We start from the raw sequence: 20658 nt of genomic DNA on the forward strand, positions 1-20658 counted from the left end.
ATCTGGAGTCTTTTCTATCCTGTAGTGCCACAGGGGGAGAGAAGCATAGAGTTTGATCAAATAAAATATAAAAAAATATCATCACACTAGCCACCCCCAAATGTATTAAATGTGAATATTTTCGTGTGCTTTGTGGTTGAATTTGACTTTTATTGGAACTTGAATAAATCATTTTTGCAGTTGATGGGTGGATTTAATGTTTGCATTAGTTTATTATGAGCTTCAGCCTGAGACATGTATGATTTGAGATTTAATCATGTATTTGTATTCATTGTATATAATCAGATGTTCTCTTATCCATGTTTATATTTATATATATGTTTTGACTTTTAACTCATTTTCTATAGTATTACTAATATTAGCAGGCTACTTACTTTCAGTTTCAGTTTGTTGAGGGGTACTGCAATGGACACTAGATGGCGCACTTTACCCTTAAATTACATGATGTACTTTACACAAGTTCTGCACGTGAATAAACTCTGGTTTACTTAACTGACGAAACGCCATAATGTGATAATTTATTATAGTGATCATGCGCATGCGCTTTTCGGCGTGGTGACGTCAAGATGAATCTTGTGCTCTGATCGTCTGAGTTGGATGCGACATTACAGTCGATACATTATTGACACTAGAATAAGTGAATAGTTTGTGTGAAGATGTCAGTCAGATGTCTCTCCTCGCTGTTCGTGGTGTTGATGGTCGTTTCGATCGGCGCTGTTTCAGGTTGGCGAAGTTCGATGTATTTTAATCCACAACAAAATACTATAACTATGTAGTTTTACGGTTTATTTTCATTGTGTGTTTGTTTACAGGTGCTACTGGTCTGAAATGTTATCTGGGCGATGAAGTTAGTTTTAAACCGAACCCTACACTGTCATCTGGAAGCACCATTACCTGGAAATTCTGGTCTGCTGTTGGGAGTGTGATTCGAGTGATTGAATTTGATCACGGCGAATCTACACATCCTCATAATCCTCTCTTTAAAGAGTCCATAGCAGCAGACAAGTACACTGGGGAACTGACTTTAAAACATGTTAAGAAAGACCACAGTGGACTCTATTACTTTGAGATCAACGGCAAAGAGCATCAGCAGAAGTTCACATTACAGGTTATGGGTGAGTGAACTTAAGTATCATGTGGGGTCATTTGAAATCTTTTTATTATTTGTGATCCCTTCAGTAAAACAACAATATACATACTTTCTGTTCTGCTTGAACATGTAGTGCTTTAATGAATGTTTGCCTATAGAACCTTATAATTCTAAACAGAAAGTGAAAGTGGTTCTATCTGAGTTTGACAGGTTCCAAAAGTCCCCATATACAAATTTCAGAAATCGTTGAAATTGTATTTAGAGTACATTTAGGGTCTTTGTCTTTTTCATGTATGAAAGAGATTTTTTTCACATATCATTTTTGCTGTATGAAATGCATATAGTCCGAACACCTATTGAACCTTATAATTCTAAAGTTCAGTTTATAGACGTGCGTAGGCAAAAACGTGGACCGTACGCAGACCGCAAGCGCCGGGATTGGTCTGTTTGAACCCCGCCCTCAGGGTCAAAAAACTCTGCGATAGAGTCATGTTTACTCAAACACATTTCCGAATGAATTATCTAAATAAGATATTTGCGCTTCTGTATTTAACATCTCAAGCTGCAACAAAAGTGACTATGTTACTTGCGTCTCAAACAAGGTCATTCTTCTTCGGCTCTTGTCTTGGTTACACAAGTAACCGGCGCATGGATACTGATGCCTAGTGGTCATAGCCTGTCGATGTGGACAGGGACGCAGAAGTGTAAATGAAAACTGACACCTATGGTGTAGAGGCTACGGCGTAGGTCCTACGCATGACTATAACTTGGCCTTTAGGCGATGTCATGTTGTCAGAGTAAAAAAGCAAACGTAGCAGAACACAGGTGTCGCTGTGAGTGAATCTAGTGTTGGACGGTGTCGAAACAGCCATTTTGAAGCTTCGAATCAGAATCTTTTGTTTCGAATCAGCGCTTCAGAGCTCTTGTCAAACTGGCCATGTTATGTGTTTTTGTAAACGATATTACTGTTTCGAAACTCAGATGTTTCGTCACTAGAGGGTGTTATCTCTGTAGTTTACATATGTGTTCACACGTAGCCAGACCAGCATACTGATAAGTGAAGTTTGAATTAGCTATACCTCTGTGGACGTGACGTCTGAGGCTGACAATCCTACTTTCAGAATTTGTCGTAAAACCCTTTTCATTTATCTTCAGAGGAATCATCGTGATAACTCATCAGCTATTCTTCATGTGTGTATGTGTGTGTGTGTGTGTGTGTGTGTGTGTGTAGGTTTAGTTTAGTTTAGTCTTTATTTGTCTCTCAGTGTTTTTGAGGCGGTGGCTGAGATCTCAAACACTGAAGACTTGAATAAACTCTTGAATCACTTTACTGATCATCTTTAGTAACAACATGAAGACGATCTCTTTACTCTTTATCATCTCTTTATTCATCAACAGTAAGTTCATTTAGCAACTTTAGTTTCTACAGTGGGAGTACACTTCACAACTTCATATTCAGTGTAAACTGTATCAAAAACAGTTTGGTGATACAGTGTCAGTGAATGATGGAGGATCTGTGACTCTACACACTCATCTTACTGAACTACAGACAGATCATGTGATAGTGTGGAGGTTAAAAGGCGATCTCATAGCTAGAATCAACAGAGAGGTCAACAGTGATCCAGTTTATGACCCTGATGTGAGATTTATTGACAGACTGAAGATGAATCCTCAGACCGGAGATCTCACCATCACACACATCACATCTGAACTCACTGGACTTTATCAACTAGAGATCATTAACAGACGGACAGAAACAATGTTTCAAACATTCAGTGTCAGTGAGTAACACAAGCTTTATTTTAGTAATGATTTTATTAACATAATCATTCAACATCCTGAACAATTACAGTGTGAAATAACAGACATTTGTGCTGTTAATGTTATTGTCTGATGGTAAAACGCTCAAACAATCTGTGGTGAAATGATCACATACAGTTAACTCAAGATATATCAAATCTGTCATGTCAACATCATCCTGTGACCCACAACATCATATCTATGAATTAAACCATTTTATTGCAAGTTATAGTTTTGTATTAATCTGTTCAGGGCTCTAGACTCATTTTACCGCTTGTCGCACTGGTGTGACTCACTTTCTCAGTTGGTCGCACCCGTTTTTATAGCATTATCATAATGACCTTGACCATACCATTATGAACTTCTTTCAAGTTATATTTTGGCAATGAAATTATCTGACACAAATATAACTTGTCACTCTTCACAATCCTTCTTTGTTTCCCTTTGTTTTCTTTGCTGTTGGTTTTCACAGCTGTAGGACATCAGAATTTGACATCAATGATCCGTCTGAGAATCTGTCCTGTGATGCTTTTATGCCTCTCTGTCTGCGCAACACCAAATGAAGTTGAACACACACTTTAGTTTGGAGACAGAGGGAGTGCACAAGCTCTCTGATCGCTCTTTCCTGCACTTATCACAAGCGCGTCATTCACTCATAAATCACATGAAATGTTCAAATAAATCTTTGGCAGGGCAACTCGCACCGATGCAACACTGTTGACCTCGCATGTTATAAAAATACGATCGCATTTGTGAGCATTTTGGACGCAGTCTAGAGTCCTGCTCTCATATGTTCTTCAAACAAACTGTGTCACTGCATTCAAAAAACTGAAAATATGTTTATATATCAGTGCTGACCGCTTGTGTCTGACTCACATGACACTGTTTTACTAACAGAGTTTTACTAACTCTTTCTCTTTTCCTCTTTCTGTTTGTTCTGCAGGTTTGCCTCCTAAACTGAAGATGGTGAAAGAGAGAGATTCTGTCTCTCTACACATTGATGTTACTGAAGAACAGAGAAATGAGAAGATACACTGGAAGATCAAACACAACAACTCTCTTGTAGCTGAAATCATTACAGAGAATAGAAAGATCTCAACACCTTTTATTGAAGAGAGATTCAGAGACAGACTGAAGCTGGATGATCAGACTGGAGATCTCATCATCACACACATGAAGAATGAAGACTCTGGACAGTATGAAGCAGATGTCACCATCGGCAGCATCACACACACTATACACGAGACATTCAGTTTCACTGACTCAGGTGAGGAGATCTCTTCAATATAATTAAAGTATTTTCATAAAAGTTTCGTCTTACTTTAGATTAAAGCATTGTGCAAAGACAATATTTCTACAAAGTTAATTTCAATAAATCTGTCACAGTAATATTTAAATACAGTCGATCAGTATTTGTTTCACAGTTAGTAATGTCCTGAAAATTCATATTTACACTTTAACACCTGCTGTGAATACACAGTAATGCATGACATCAACACAATCATTCTGAACATCATTCACTTATTACACCTGACATATATATATATTTTTAAATAATGTTTTCTTGCTGTTTGATTCATTCATAGATCAAATAATATTTAATGTTGATTGTAGCAGAACACATTTACTGATCATCAAGACTCAAAGAGTGCGTTTACATGCACAGTCTTACTCCCATTATGTTTAATAAACTGATAACAAGTAAGGTCATGTAAACGTATAAAACACTTTTCTTTTATCAGTGAAAGTTCATAAACTGTGTAAGTGAAACCCGCTCGCCAGAGGTAGTTTTTTGCCCATTACTCACATTTCACGCTGCATGTAAACGCCTTTGCCGGTTTTCTCTCAGTTTTGTTTATGTCACATGTCTGACAGTGCAATAGTAAAAGTCCCAAACTGAAGTAAAAGTAAAGTAACGCATAAATGTTCGCTCTCGAATAGGCCTGCACGATTAATCGTTTTTAAACCGAAATCGCAATTTGAAGGGGTGCGATGTTCAAATCGCAAAAGCTGCGATTATTTCGATTAAAAGGGCTTTAAATAGGATATTGCACCTACGTAGTATTTGACAGCAATTTTACGTTTATCCAATTGGGAGCATTTTAACACTTTAGTGATGCGCGGATGGCGGTTATATCCGTGGGCGCTGTGGATGGATGATCCGCGGGGCGGGTAATAAAAAATACATTCTGATTAATTGCGGGTGGGTCGCGTGTGTATGATATCATATACAATATTAACAAAATTTATCATAAAATACGAACATGTTTTAAATGCATTTTTAATCAGGCGCTAATTTGCAGTAATTTAAAACAAATGCGCGCGTGGCGGCGGTACATTTAGGGTCTATTTCTTAAAGCAGAAATGGAGGCAAAACGGATCCGAGAGGAATTTAAAAAGGGAGAATTAAAAACAAAACAAAAGGAAGGAAAGAAAAGTACCGTGTGGGAGCGTTTCAGCGAAGTGGTTTAACGAATCAAGTGCTGGGTATGTAATATGCAACGACAGTGAGACAGTGTATATATATGAAAGCCATAAGACTGGTACCTCTTATATGGTACATCATGTGTGTGCTAAATCGAAAGATTAGATTTAGGCATTTACAGACAAAGACAGTGCTAGAAAATTTACTGAGTAATTAAAGTAACGATCGGGTCCGGATATCTATATCAGAGAAAACTATACGTGCGGGCGGGTGGATAATTTATCGAAGCAGCGGATGCGGGTGACATTTTAGCTTATCCGCGCATCTCTACTGTACATGCTTTGAATTAGCAAAGAACATCATTTGGGAAAGATGAGCGCGACCGGGAGCAGCAGTTCAAATTCGCAACAAAGTAACGTTATGTCTGCTGAAGCGCAAAGTCCTGCAGCAGCAGACGACTTGGTACCTAAAAGAAAAAGCAACGCTTATGTTTGGAAAGTCCGTGTCGACCTCGCGACACGATTGCTCACGCGTTTGAAATAAGCACACTGTACGACACATTTTCACAAAGGTAGGCCAAAATAATAGACGCCATACATAACTGTAATTGTTTACAGTGGGTTTGGGATCTTAAAAGTTTAAGGTTTTATTTTTAATTGTTAATTTAAGTACTTAAGATACTGCTGTTATTCTCTTAATTTGTCATGACATTTTTTGCATGACAACTTTATTTAGAAAAATGGCCAGGTGCTGGAATTTCTTTTATATCGCCCGAATATGAAAATCTGAAATCTGTCATGTCAACATCATCTTGTGACCCACAACATCATATTTATGAATTAAACCATTTTATTGCAAGTTATAGTTTTGTATTAATCTGTTCTGGGCTCTAGACTCATTTTACTGCTTGTCGCACTGCTGTGACTCACTTTCTCAGTTGGTCGCACCCGTTTTTATAGCATTATCATAATGACCTTGACCATACCATAATGAACTTCATTCAAGTTATTTATTTGGCAATAAAATTATCTGACACAAATATAACTTGTCACTCTTCACAATCCTTCTTTGTTTCCCTTTCTTTTCTTTCCTGTTGGTTTTCACAGCTGTAGGACATCAGAATTTGACATCAATGATCCGTCTGAGAATCTGTCCTGTGATGCTTTTATGCCTCTCTGTCTGCCCAACACCAAATGAAGTTGAACACACACTTTAGTTTGGAGACAGAGGGAGTGCACAAGCTCTCTGATCGCTCTTTCCTGCACTTATCACAAGCGCGTCATTCACTCATAAATCACATGAAATGTTCAAATAAATCTTTGGCAGGGCAACTCGCACCGATGCAACCCTGTTGACCTCGCATGTTATAAAAATACGATCGCATTTGTGAGCATTTTGGAGGCAGTCTAGAGTCCTGCTCTCATATGTTCTTCAAACAATCTGTGTCACTGCATTCAGAAAACTGAAAATATGTTTATATATCAGTGCTGACCGCTTGTGTCTGACTCACATGACACTGTTTTACTAACAGAGTTTTACTAACTCTTTCTCTTTTCCTCTTTCTGTTTGTTCTGTGGGTTTGTCTCTTAAAGTGAAGATGGTGAAAAAGGGAGATTCTGTCTCTCTACACATTGATGTTACTGAGAAACAGAGAAATGAGAAGATACACTGGAAGATCAAACACAACAACTCTCTTGTAGCTGAAATCATTACAGAGAATAGAAAGATCTCAACACCTTTTATTGAAGAGAGATTCAGAGACAGACTGAAGCTGGATGATCAGACTGGAGATCTCATCATCACACACATGAAGAATGAAGACTCTGGACAGTATGAAGCAGATGTCACCATCGGCAGCATCACACACACTATACACAAGACATTCAGTTTCACTGACTCAGGTGAGGAGATCTCTTCAATATAATTAAAGTCTTTTCATAGAAGTTTCGTCTCACTTTAGATTATAGCATTGTGCAAAGACATTTTTTCAAAAAGTTCATTTCAATAAATCTGTCACAGTAATATTTAAATACAGTCGATCAGTATTTGTTCACAGTTTGTAATGTCCTGATTATTCATATTTACACTTTAACACCTGCTGTGAACACACAGTAATGCATGACATCAACACAATCCTTCTGAACATCATTCACTTATTACACCTGACATATATATATTTTTAGATTTAGTTTTCTTGCTGTTTGATTCATTCATAGATCATATAAAAATGTATTTTTTTAATGAAATCTGATCATGGTTACAAATGTTTATGATCATATTAATAAATTCATTTAATATTAATTATTGTCTCTCTGTCATTACTGAAGCCTGTGAAGAATTCATTAATGATAATGATGATGTTTTATCCTCCACAGATCAGTCTTCAGGTGTGATAGCAGGAATATGTGTTTCTCTTCTGCTCCTGGTTATGGCTGCTGTTGGTGTTGTGATCTACAGTCACCACAAAATGAGACATCAAGGTAAGAATCATGTTCAGATGATACATCAAGAGTAAAATCATCATCTTTATTGTGCTGCATTGGATATTAAATGTATACATGTAAACATGTTTGTTTTTATTTCTTTTTGTGTTTAGTTTTGCAACAGTTATTGAGGGTAAATTATTACATTTATTAAATGTATTAAGTGGATGCCAACTAATTGGAACAATAAAGACCCCCTGCTACCTTTAACCTTACAATGGCAATGGCAATGGCAATTTATTTATATAGCACTATTTACTACAACCAGAGTTGACCAATGTGCTTTACAATACAATAACTAAAAACAACATTAACTCACAAGAGTAAAACAAGAATACATTTTGACATACACCAAAATAATCATAAACACGCTGTGCTTCAACCAGGATAAAACGCCTTATCGAACAGATAGGTTTTTAGTTTAGACTTAAAAATACCCACAGATGATGCCATTCTAATAGGCAAGGGCAAATCATTCCAGAGTCTTGGCGCAGCTGTAGTAAAAGCGCGATCACCCCTGCACTTCCGCCTCGTCTTGGGAATAAACAAAAGTCTCTGGTTAGAGGACCGAAGAGATCTGTTTACATTATGCTCAATCAATAAGTCAGAGATAAGTCAGAGATATATGGAGGAGCCATACCATTTAGTGACTTGTAGACAATAAGTAAAATTTAAAAATGTATTCTGAACCTATACACCTATACTATACACTTATTATTAAACACCTCGTTTCAAATAGTTTCTTCATTTTAGAAGAGAAGAGTGAAAGCTGGAATCGAACCGTCATCAATAAAGCTTCACAACTATGTTCATGTGTCTTACTCGCTACTCCATTGAAGCTGTTGGTGAATGAGTGTAGTTTCTACTCTCTGAAATACACATGCTTCTGACGCCAATGCTAAAAAATATACAGGGCAGCACGAAATCCACACCTGTTGAAACGTGAAGAATGCTGCAGGATTTGGGGCTAAATCATAGCGACAATAAGATCAGTTTTAGTTTTTTTTCTAAATCAGGCAAAACCAAAATATTACATCAGAATTAATTATTGTCTGCTTTTCTTACAGATTTCACACAGAAGAAGAGTCAGTGGAGACGAATGAGCCTTTGAGGAATGGAGACGCCAGCCATGTTGATGTGAATTCAGAGTAACATGATGAACATTACAAACACATCACAGTAAAACAAATTAGAGAAGCTCAAAGGAAAAGAAGAGTCAGAGCTCCCACTGAAGAGCTTCCAGGGCGACGAGGAGCTAAATCATCTCCCATTCCCTTTTTCTACTTTCCTTGACCATGTGACTAAAGCTAACATGACACATTAAAATTCACCAATCAGGAGATCATCTTTAGCACTCACTGTAGTGGTTGATCACCAGAACCCCTATCGTCTTTAATTCCATTAATGAGAAATTGAACAGGTGTTCCTAATAATCCTTTAGGTGAGTGTATATTAGATCATCTGGATTAACACCGTTAATATTTTAAGGTGCTGGTTTGTTCTTCTTTCAGATGAAACGGTGAAAATAAAAGTACTGAAAATTAGAAAATGTCTTAACTATTTCATGTTATTTCCTCAGTATGTGTGCTGTTGTTGTATTTCTGAAGTTTTTTTTTTTAATTGGTCGTCTGAGATCTGGTGGGTGTGGTTATACGGTTGCTGTTCTGGGACATGTTCAAGATTAATCCGGTGCAGAACGTTTTGCTACGTTTTCCAAGTTGAACGACACGTTTCCTGGAAAGGGTTTGCAACAGGGTTTGAGAGACGTTTGCTTTTGTTTGGTGGGTGTGTCAAGATCATCAGCAGCATCATGTTTATAACCCACGAGATATTAAAGAGACAGCTCGCAACAGCTCGTAACTACTACAGAGATAATGTGTTTGATAATTAACTCTAAATCTTCGACCTGTCCTCTTGACCCTGATGAGGAAAATGTTGATCTTCAAGCTCAAAAAATTGCTCCGACTGGGAAGGTCCAGGTGTCAAAGATTTAACTTTATTTGTACAAGCCAAGCAAAGTGAGATGTTACAAGTCTCCAAAAACTTCTGAAAACTTTTACCAGCCTCTAGTTGTAGTGAAACTCTCAAAGGTGTTTCCTTTCAAAACCGATCAGGTAAAGTCCCGCTATCTCTTATTTTTTATTATCCAACTGTCCTTGTCTGCCACCATTAAGTCTAGGCAACAAGGTTTCTTGTCTAATGGTGGAGTCTCAACCTTGATTCATTTTTTTGAAAAATAAATTTTGCTATAGCGTGAGTGAATGAGTGAGTGTGTGTGCCCTGCGATGGGTTGGCACTCCATCCAGGGTGTATCCTGCCTTGATGCCCGATGACTCCTGAGATAGGCGCAGGCTCCCCGTGACCCGAGGTAGTTCGGATAAGCGGTAGAAAATGGAATGGAATTTATTTTGGTCTGGCCTTTAAACCATCACTGGATTTTGTATCGCTGAAAATGATTAAAATAGTTTATAAAATCAATCACTACACATATGTTGATTCTATCATGCAGAAATATATTGATTCTATCATTCAAACAATCTTATCGTGATTCTAATACTCATCTAACTTAATGTGATTTCTGATCTACTAACACATCTATGTTACAAACATTCCTATGAATACTTCATAACCGGGGTGAATAAAAAGCCCCATAGTATACAGAATATGATCAGGATTATACACAATAAAAGCCCCATAGTATACAGAATATGATCAGGGTTAAACACAATAACCCCTCCGAACATCTTTAGTAAAAGTTATTTACCAGCCCTGTCGCAATTGATTACTAAAATTGTCCACTCTTCACTTGTTTCTGGTTCTGTACCCTCATCTCCTAATTCTTACTCCTATACTTAAGTAACCAGGGTCTGATCCTTCTAACCTTGATAATTTCTGTCCGATCTCAAATCTACGGTTTATCTCTAAGTTTGTGGAAAAGTGTATTGCAATTCAAATTCATGAACACTTTTCCAATAATAATTTGTTTGAACAATTCCAATCTGGTTTTCATCCCCACCACAGTACTGAGACTGCTCTTGATAGAATTACCAATGATCTGTCACTATCAGCTAACTCTGGGTTATTAACTATACATGTCCTTCTTGACTTGAGCGCAGCCTTTGATACTATCTCTCATACTCCTTGACAGGTTAGCTTCTATTGGGATTGCTGGAACTTCTCTGTCTTGGTTTAGGTCATATCGGTCGCACTCAGCCAGGTCAATGAAAAAGTTTCAGATCAAGAACATCTACAGTCACCACTGGTGTTCCCCAGGGTTCTATTTTGGGCCCACTTTTGTTAATTATTTATATACAACTTGGTTACATTTTAAGGAAGCATGGTATTCATTTGAACTGTTATGCAGACGACACCCAACTGTACATGGCTGCAAAACCCACTGGTTCTCTTCCTCAACTTCTTATATTTCCAGTTCTTTGATGATAAATAATATGCAAACACTGTTAAATCCATCCATGTAAATAAATAAATAAACATTCTTTAAATAACTAAACTACAGGACGCTTTAAGGAACAAACTGCTTGTGTTTTTTCAAACCGCGTTTAGATGAAAGTTATTTTACGTCTGACGTTGAGATCTCTGGCAAAATATAAATGCTAAATTAAGATGATACCTTGCAGATATACCATTCATGGATTCATGGCCCTGTGAGCTGCATTCAACACTCTCTAAAGAATTTGATAGAAAAATTATGTATGTAAGATATAAAGCAATTAAAAGATTGAAAATGATTTATAACAGGGGTGCCCTTTTTGCCCTGCACAACTAGCCAGCACCACCCACCCCATCAACACAGGTGACAGTAATATCACTGCTCGATTTAAAGCAAACTTGTATTTAAACATCCACATTGGTGCATTTGGTGCGGTTTTGTGTAGAGTTGAAGAAACTACAAAGGCAGCAAAAGAATCAAAATTTAGGCCGCGATTACATAATGAAAAACTGAAAAGTTTCACATACACACGACAACGTTATCAAAACAATTTGTGTTTACACAGATCCGCAAGATTTTTATTAGGCCTGCGAAAGTAGTAGTTGGCGACATCACTTTGTAAAGAAAAGTACCAGTGTCCCTGACGATTGATGGTTTATTGGAAGCCGGTCTTCCCACCATCTACTCGTCCTCCCTGGTCTGATCCAAAAGCGCTGTTTAAGAAACCTTTGTTGCCGTAAATGAGTGTTAAGATTTTGCTGTGGATAAATAATTTGTCTCCGCTGGTCACTATAGCACTGGTGTAGCAAATCTACACTTTGCTGGAGTAGTGTTAACAAAATATTGAGCTGCACAAAAAAAACCCATGTAATCCGCCATTGTGTATTTGTTTCTTCTTCTTTGTTGTGTTTGGGTGTACACGCACATACCACACCCCCACACCTGATACGCATGCGCACGATGTCGTTTTCTCATTCTTGCGTACTTCGTGGTTTATCTTCCGTGGTTTAAAGGTTCTGTGTGTAAGTTTCAGAGGCCACTATTGGCGATGTGTGAAATTGCAACCTACAGCTCCGCCGAAGCTACGGTTGCCGTCACAGGACAAAAGGGTTCCGTAAATGATAGCGGCCATTATCGGTGGTGTTGATCATGTAATGTACGTCTCACAGGTGAACAACAGACTGAAGTTACGGACACAGGACAGAGATGTCCTAATTTATATTGCGGAAATTAGACAAACCTACCGGTCCAGCACAAAGCTGGCAACTTCGGCGTCGCTTAGCAAACCCTTTCCTGCTTCAGTGCCCTCCTTCTGGGAAAAGCCACGGCGATGTTTATTAAGGTTTTCTCCCGTTTTTTGTCTCGACTTCGCCTTGCTGCATCGTATTTTCTCTTTTTTGAGGACACAGATTGACACTCTGTCGGGTAGAGTATTTGTGGTCCGCCATTAGCGCAAATTTCACTTCTTACTGCAACAAAGAACCGTTTCTGTTTCTAATAAAAACACAACAAGTAAATTGTGTTATTGTTCTTCCTTTTCTTCTGCTAATCCTTTTATGTAGTGGCTTTGCAAGCTACCTCCAAAACACAACCGAAGAAGAAGAGTATACTTGCTTGTAGTAGTTTGTATAGAAACATGGCTGTGCAGTGTGATAAATTACATGGAAGGGTGTGCCCGCGGTGTATTTACATAAAATGGCTCAATGTTAGGTAATATAAACATTTCGGTTCATTTTGTAAGGTATTTCTTCACCACTCACAACATAGCTTTATATTATATCACATTTTGCTAAATAAATCCTTCAAAATGCTACACACTGTACCTTTCAGATGTTCTTGATCTTCAAAATTTTGCGTTATCAGTCCCCTAAAAAGCCGCTTCCGCATAAACGGACAGCAAAATCGCATAAATTGTTTTGTGCTTTCAGTTATAAACGGTCTCGTGTAAACGGCCCCTTAGTTACACATACACAAACACACATTGTTCATACCTCTGACATACACACACAAAGTCATCAACCACAAACTTCAACAGAATAGACAAACACACTTCTCATTCTCACCAACCAAGCCACATATTTTTTCCACTCCACGTTTCACTTCAACCCAGACATTTACAGTTTTGCATTCAGTTAAAAATAAAAATTGTGTTTGAGTATTTGAAACCTCGGGTAATATTTGGTTATAGGGTAAGAGAGCCAAGTTTTGTTGTGTTTTTATCTAGAGTTTCCGGGTGTTCCTCAAAGTGCAAACTACTTCTTGAGGAGTCCTAAGTGAGGATACTCATTATTAAGGGCAGGAGATACGATGCAAAGAGAAAAGACAAAGATGCGTAAACAAAAATAAGAAGAACCATGTAATTGATTGTGTCTTGTCATTCTCTCTGTATTCATACCCATAATAGACTCTTCTCTGACTTTCAAATGCAGTTCATACAGATCACGAAATAAACAGATTCAATGATAGAACACATGTTGACTTGGCCTGAAATGGCCAATGTGCACATTGTTTGCTTGCAATTTAGTTTGTTTTATGTTAATTGTTTTATAACGAATTTTAATAAAAATGTAATGCTTTTATGTCTTTCAGGGTGGAGTTTATGTGATAAGGGCATGTGTTGAATGGAAAGAGGTGGTCTCATTCTGTAGCGAAATCTAACGGAAGTCAAACCACTATACTGTAGACTTTCAGCTCAGGTTTACAAAACAAAGTGAGACTTTTCAGACCCCTGAACTGTTAAAGACGATGTTTCTCATATTTGTTTTTCTGTCTTTGTTCTCCTACTGTATGGGAGGTAAGTTATATACATACTCATCTTTATTTTATTGATTGTATGGTTTACAGGAGCAGTTGCAGATTAATAAACTACTAAAACTGTTGTGTTAAAAAAAGAAAAAAAATTATTGGACAGCCCATTTCATTGTACCGTTTTAAAACACAATCAGCACACAAAATGACACGTTGTTTGTTACACTGAAACATAATGTGTTCAAATTCCATAACAGAAATGTTCATAATCAACATTGTTAATCCTTTTCAAGAGTGTATTTTTTCCTAACCTAAGAAAAACCTGAAGTATGAGGCTGTGTGAATTCAAAATAATCCGAATGTATCCTGATTATTTTGTACTTTTCTGTTATTTGCAAGAGTTTGACTTCTAAACATTTCCTCAGGTGTCGATGCACATGAAGTGAAGTCAGTGTCAGTGGTGGAGGGACATTCTGTTATTCTAAACACTGATTTTATTAATATGCAGACAGAAGATGTGATAGTGTGGAGATTTGGACCTGAAAAGACTCGTATAGTTACAATCAACTTAGAAGCTAATAGTTTTTTAGAATTTGCTGATGTTCTTGATGGGATGTTCAGAGACAGACTGCAGGTGGACAGTCAGACTGGATCTCTCAACATCACGGACATCACAACTCAACACTCTGGACTTTATCAAATGATCATCAGCGGCAAACAGAAGACCTCATACACATTCAGTGTTACTGTCTATGGTGAGATATTTCCTATTACATATCTGTTTTTATATATTTAAGGACAAGTCAGTGATATTTAGCAGCATCTAGTGGTGAGGTTGCGAATTGCAACCACCGGCTCACTCCACCGCTCACCCCTCCCTTTTGAAGCTTTATGGTGGCTGACACAGAACTAAGATATCATCACATTTTTACTTCTTTACTGAAGGAGATAATGCATTAACGAAATGCGCTCTGTAGACAAGCTTGTACGTTTAGGCTACTGTAGAAACAACATGGTGAATTATCTGCATGATAGAAATCTGAGATAATAAAAACTTAAAAGGACCTAATACACCTCTGAAGACATAGTTAAGTATGTTATATAAAATGTCTGTAAATAGATCCTCCAAAAAATTAAACAAGGGTAATTTAAATGTGTTAATATAAAAATCTTAGCAGTGTAAATTATTAATATGTAAAAGATAGCATATGCAAACATTCCTTTGATGCAGCTCTAAAAACTGTTATTTTGTTTTAACCTTGATACAACCTTGTCCAGATTGGTTCGACATCATGCCCTGTTCACATTACAGGCGACACTGCAAGTCATCAGGGCTTGGTGGTTAGATCGCTAGTGGGCATTAGAATCACGTTAGCTCCCATCTTCTCAACAACTGGCTGTCGTTCCTCATTTGCATAACGTTAAACGTTTCTCAACTTTTTCACGACGCGAGACACGCCCCATCTGGTCGCCAACGGTTGCAACTGATCATTTCGCCAGAAGTCGCCAGCTCTCTACTGAAACAAATGAAATCATGTCATTTTTTGCTTGTAATGTGAACGGGACATCAAGTGACTTTCACACTGCACGCGATGCAATAATGAAAAGTGAAGTGAAAAGTGAAATAGTGAAATAATGCGATGTAAGTCGCTGCCGTTTCATGCGCTGCATCCTGATTGGTCTACTTGTTGCTTTATCTATAAATTCAGAGATGCCGGAACAAGGGGCCGCGGCAGATCTGGCAAGTTAGCGGGGTGGAAAGAGTTAACGTAATGTCGGAATCTCTGAGGGGTTTTATATCCAACTATTCAGATGTTTTGAAAATGTGCATAAGAAAGCTTAAATGGGAAGATAATCGCAGAATTATCAAAGAAATTGAACATGCTATATGCAGATTTAATCTTGAGTTTGCCTTAGTTCAAATGCGCGTTAAGGTGATGGAAACAGTTTATTGTCATAATGATGATGTTAAGAATATTTGTGCATGTAAACAAACAAAACGGAGCCCTCGACATAGAATTTAGAGGTTTAATGTTAAACTTAAATTACAACTGCAGGTGCAGTTGGAGGCTGCTGTGTACAACATTAGGCATGTTAAGCATTAATCATCAGATAATCGTTTACACAAATAAGTTAAAGGGAAGGATATGACAGAGCGCATCCTGTAAGTTTTCTTTATTTAGCAAAAGCACAATGTGCTGTTTTTAGGTAAAGTGTGTAAATGACTACCTAAATGTAGCTTACTGCAATATCTATCTATGGTCAGTATGACTATAAATCATCACAGAGTCTTTTAAGTTGTTTCTGCCGTTAAAAGTAACAGCTCAAGCGGTTGCGCTGGCGCCTTATGCTGCAAACACAATTTTCAAACATCTCAAACTTGATACCTTGTTCATAACCAAAATAAAATAGTTATAACCATTATAATTAATATATGTGCTTTTTAATGAAATATATGCACACAACTGGTCATCACGAACGTTTTCCATTCGTGCTAGAGGAGCGATATCTGCCAAATGAGGTGCTGGATCGGATTTCAGAAGGTGTCGAAATTGAGCACAAATTAATCCCTGCGCCTACTAAAAGTATGTACTGTTTTGTTATGAAAAAGTATAACATTTTAGTGTGAAGCAAAACAGCATGCATGCACTGGGAAATACTGACGCAAAACAAAAGTGAGTTCAAATAGTATTCTATATAGAATTGGTACGTCCCAAATCATAGCATGTTGAAATTAACAGTCTTAAAGTTCCCGCATTCTCAACTGTTTTCTGTGTAATCCATAAGCAATCAAACGATTGATATGACCCACAACTCATTGCGAGTAGGCGGAGTTCAGCTGTTGACAAAATTAAATGAAAGATGCTTGGATGAATTAAATAAATTTAAGTGTACAGTAAACATCATATAAGAAATTATTAATGAATAAATACTTATTTACATTCACATTTTTTCATCTGGCAGACGCTTTTATCCAAAGCGACTTACATAGAGTTCAGGGAGAGATAAGCGATATGTCATACAGGAGCAATAATACAATAGGTGCCAATATGAAGTAACTAGTTCCAACAAATGGTAGACCACTACATGTTGAGAGAAAGATACATTTTTTGTCAAGTATCACAGAAGAAATGGGTTTTATGTATTTTTTTTAATGTTGTGAGAGATGTGGTTGACCGGACCGAGTTAGGAAGAAGGTTCGACAGGAAGTTGTGAATGAAAGTGAAAGTGACCTATTTGTCAGATATGGTGACCCATATCCGAGATATACCTCTGCTTTTAACCCATCCAGAGAGTAGTGAACACACGCACAGCAAGTGGTGAACACACATACAAACATCCAGAGCAGTCGGCAGATATCGCTGGAGCAAGTAGGGGTTAGGTGGCTTGTTAAAGGAGACCTCAATCATTACCCGCCGGACCTGAGGAACGAACCGGCAACCTTCTGGTCACAAGTCCAATCTCTAACCATTAGGCCACGACTGCCCAGAATGAGAATTAGGGTCAAAACTGCCTCACTGTGGAGAGATGCGGAGAATAAATCCTTGTTGCATTCTACAGCATAGAGAGGACAAACATCGGTAAGCCAGAAGTGATAATCAAACAATACATCGCCACAATAAGTGAAGGAAAGCAATGGTATAAATAGGGATGTAACTTAATGAGGGACAGCAATGGGTGATATCGATTCTGATATGAGTAGCTTAATCCGAGACCAGTCGGGAGGGAGTTTAAAGGCAAACAAACCAAAAAAATTAAAATATAAAAGAACAAACTAGAGACAGGACATGACACAGTAAGCAAGCATTTGTGACTTGAATCTGATACTGGCTTCAACCGGTAGCCAGTGGAGAGAGATGAAAAAGGGTGTCACATGAGCTCTTTGGGCTTTTGGAAGACAAGCCGTGCTGCTGCGTTCTGAACCAGCTGGAGCTGTTTGATAGCCTTTCCAGGAAGACCAGGAAGGAGAGGAATGCAGTAGTCCAACCTTGAGATCACCAGGGCTCGCTTCTGTGATCAAGCTGGTTTCCTGATCTGTGAGTTGAGGGTGTGACGAGGCGCATGAGGTCGAACGAGGTGGTTAGGGTGTTTAAGTCAGAAGCAAAGGGTCTGTCCAGGTGGATGTTGTAGTCCCCACAGACAACAAGAGGGCCATCCTCCGGGAATGATGACAGCAGCACATCTAACTCTTCAATGAAGTTGTGAAGAGGACCTGGGGGGCGGTAAACTACAAAACGCTGAGCTGAGTGGGAAAAGTGATATTAACATCATGGTTTTGAAATGAATAGTTGTTAAATAGGGGAGATAATGTGACATTTTCAAAAAATATTGTTGATAGGCAAACCTCTGCCTCCTCTACCGGTTTGGCAGTTTGTGGAGAGAGCAGCGGGTGTGGCCAAGTCTTCAGGACAAACCCATGACATACCATAGAAAGAGAGACGAAAACATTTATTTTGAAGTTCGTGACAGTTTTTCTTCAAATGTTTTCTAGCTCATCTGCCTGTTCCTGTCATCTCTCAAAACTCTTCACAATGTTCTTCATCATCAGAAAGATCTTCTGTGTCAAATTGTTCTGTGTTGTGTTCAGTGATGAATGTGACACATGTGAGTCTCTCCTGGTATAATGAAAGTCATGTACACTCCAGCATCAGTGTGTCTGATCTCAACATCAGACTCTCTCTACCTCTGGAGGTGGAATATCAGGATACAAACACATACAGATGTGTCATCAACAACACCTTCACAAACCACACACAACATCTCAACATCACTCAACTCTGTCAGCCCAGTCAGTGTTCAGGTGAGTCACTAGTGAAATTTGTGTTTAATTACTGATGTTATCTGTTAAATTCCTTTTTATTAGCTTTGATTTAAGTCTGACTGAATTGAGAAACGTTAAAAAGCTATGAAAGTATTGTTGCTGAGCATGTCCATCCCTTTATGACCACAGTGTACCCATCTTTCAGCATGATAATACACCATGTCACAAAGCTCAAATCATCTCAAACTGGTTTCTTTAACATGATAACGAGTTTGCCGTAGTCCAATGGGTTCCACACTTTACTCTTGTGAGCTGTGATGTCAATTAGAAAGATATACAAGATCAAACTGTCAAAACATCCACTAAAGGAGCTGAAATATTTTCAATTCAAATGCATTATTTTGTAATATTATTCAACATTACTGTTTGGAAATGACACACCTTAAGTTATGGTTTCAATTTAGAGCATCATCTCAGTAAAACAATGTTGTGATCTGTTTCTTGTTCTTTAATTCTGTCAGACTGTGGAAGCTGTTGTCACGGTCCTGAATCTATGATCCGATTGGTCATCGCTGCTGTGGTGGGAGTGGCTACGGTTGCTGTTCTGGTTTATGATTTACAGATCTAGGAAAGTTAAGACTTCGCTGCGCAGATCATCCCTGATGATATCTATATGACACGTGTATCTTTGAGTGTACGTATGGAACATTTATCACTTTTTAATGCCAAAGATCAAATTAGGTTTTGATACAACGTTTATTTTTATTATTCTACATTTTTGAGCTCATAACCTTAATTGCATATTGAGAATGTTATGGATTACTGTTGCAATGTTCGTCTTCTCTTTGCTTTTAGGAGAAAATGTAAGAGAATTTAATATTCAGCAATCATACTATGTTTGTAACAATTAATAGAACATGTAGACGGGTGGGTTTTATAAAGGCAGCCATGAAAAATCTGATGGAAAAGTGGATGGAAAAATTCCATCTGGGCTCTTTTTCACAAACATTTGTACTTCTCACTACAAGTTCTCCTCCAGTTTATTGTCCAGAGTTTTTTTATGGCTGTGCTACATCTGTAGTAAAAGTGTGGTTATGTAAATGGTAATAGATACGCAAAAAAAAACATTGTTAGTTAGGCCGGTGTTGTGCCGAATTTGGACACCCCGCCAGATTTCGACTCCCCTCGTTGATTTTGATGGGGTACACCGTCTGCCTGCAATGGGATCTTTCCTGAAAACCGTGACAATCATATGCATGACATACCAACAAAACATGTTCTATACCGTATAATAATAAGCATATGTCAAACAAACTTGTTTTATTTTTTCCCTGCGATATGCAGCGTATGAGTAAGATGTGAATGTCCTGTACTTCAATGTTTGTAACGACTCCATTCTACTTATGTTATGAATGTCTTTACTTTTCTCTAGGCTCCAGTGTCCCAATCTAATTGCCATTTTCTGTTGCACTCTTTTAATATGGGGTGTTATATTTCTACTTGCTTCATCCATCTTGTATGATTCCTTAACCATTTTGTCGACTCCCTCATTGTTGTATTCCCAGATGGGCAGAAAACCCTTTCTTCCTAGATGCCCAACGTCAAAATCTGTAACATAAAAAGCAACAGCGACACCTGCTAATGCCAATCTCAAAATAAAGTGCCTGTGTTACTATTTTATGTGCCTGTGTTGTGCCGAAAAACGGGTCGGGGCTGACGCACATTAATAATCCAACAGTCACCATTACTCAGAGGCGTATTAAGACCTCATGGTGCCCCCCAGTCAACCCATCTTCCCACACTCAAGGATCCACTAATTTTAAAAGATTTTATGCAGAATAGAACACGAAAAACAACTTTTCCATCAAGTATTTTTAACAGTCAGGCCTACTGTAAACT

The 20658-nt window shown here is 38.0% G+C and overlaps 2 protein-coding genes across 3 annotated transcripts; both read left to right on the forward strand.

Moving 5' to 3' along the window:
- Window positions 1-553: 553 nt before the first annotated feature.
- LOC130430410 (uncharacterized) lies at window positions 554-6920 on the forward strand. Its single transcript, XM_056759516.1, has 3 exons — window positions 554-723; window positions 813-1115; window positions 3834-6920. Exons 1-3 carry the CDS (start codon window positions 657-659, stop codon window positions 4178-4180), a joined length of 717 nt encoding a protein of 238 aa, XP_056615494.1. The 5' UTR covers window positions 554-656; the 3' UTR covers window positions 4181-6920.
- Window positions 6921-13913: 6993 nt separating this feature from the next.
- LOC130430408 (uncharacterized) lies at window positions 13914-20620 on the forward strand. 2 transcript variants are annotated; one of them, XR_008907782.1, is made up of 5 exons: window positions 13914-14043; window positions 14423-14752; window positions 18490-18798; window positions 19281-19453; window positions 20192-20620. XR_008907782.1 is itself a non-coding variant. In XM_056759514.1 (4 exons), the coding sequence occupies exons 1-4, from the start codon at window positions 13995-13997 to the stop codon at window positions 19385-19387; spliced, it is 795 nt and encodes a 264-aa protein (XP_056615492.1). In that variant the 5' UTR covers window positions 13914-13994; the 3' UTR covers window positions 19388-20617. The 2 variants fall into 2 exon arrangements, 1 of the variants encoding a protein (XP_056615492.1); XM_056759514.1 differs by having other exon boundaries at window positions 19281-20617.
- Window positions 20621-20658: the final 38 nt, after the last annotated feature.

This window comes from Triplophysa dalaica, chromosome 10, assembly GCF_015846415.1.
Source record: "Triplophysa dalaica isolate WHDGS20190420 chromosome 10, ASM1584641v1, whole genome shotgun sequence".
NCBI classification, from domain to species: domain Eukaryota; kingdom Metazoa; phylum Chordata; class Actinopteri; order Cypriniformes; family Nemacheilidae; genus Triplophysa; species Triplophysa dalaica.

Bases quoted from the DNA above. Each gene is read 5' to 3' on its own strand.
- LOC130430410 (XM_056759516.1), top strand. From the start codon at position 657: ATGTCAGTCAGATGTCTCTCCTCGCTGTTCGTGGTGTTGATGGTCGTT. The intron at 724-812 runs GTTGGCGAAGTT...GTTTGTTTACAG, and splicing joins TTCGATCGGCGCTGTTTCAG to GTGCTACTGGTCTGAAATGT. The intron at 1,116-3,833 runs GTGAGTGAACTT...TTTGTTCTGCAG, and splicing joins GTTCACATTACAGGTTATGG to GTTTGCCTCCTAAACTGAAG.
- LOC130430408 (XM_056759514.1), top strand. From the start codon at position 13,995: ATGTTTCTCATATTTGTTTTTCTGTCTTTGTTCTCCTACTGTATGGGA. The intron at 14,044-14,422 runs GTAAGTTATATA...ACATTTCCTCAG, and splicing joins GTTCTCCTACTGTATGGGAG to GTGTCGATGCACATGAAGTG. The intron at 14,753-18,489 runs GTGAGATATTTC...AATGTTTTCTAG, and splicing joins ATTCAGTGTTACTGTCTATG to CTCATCTGCCTGTTCCTGTC.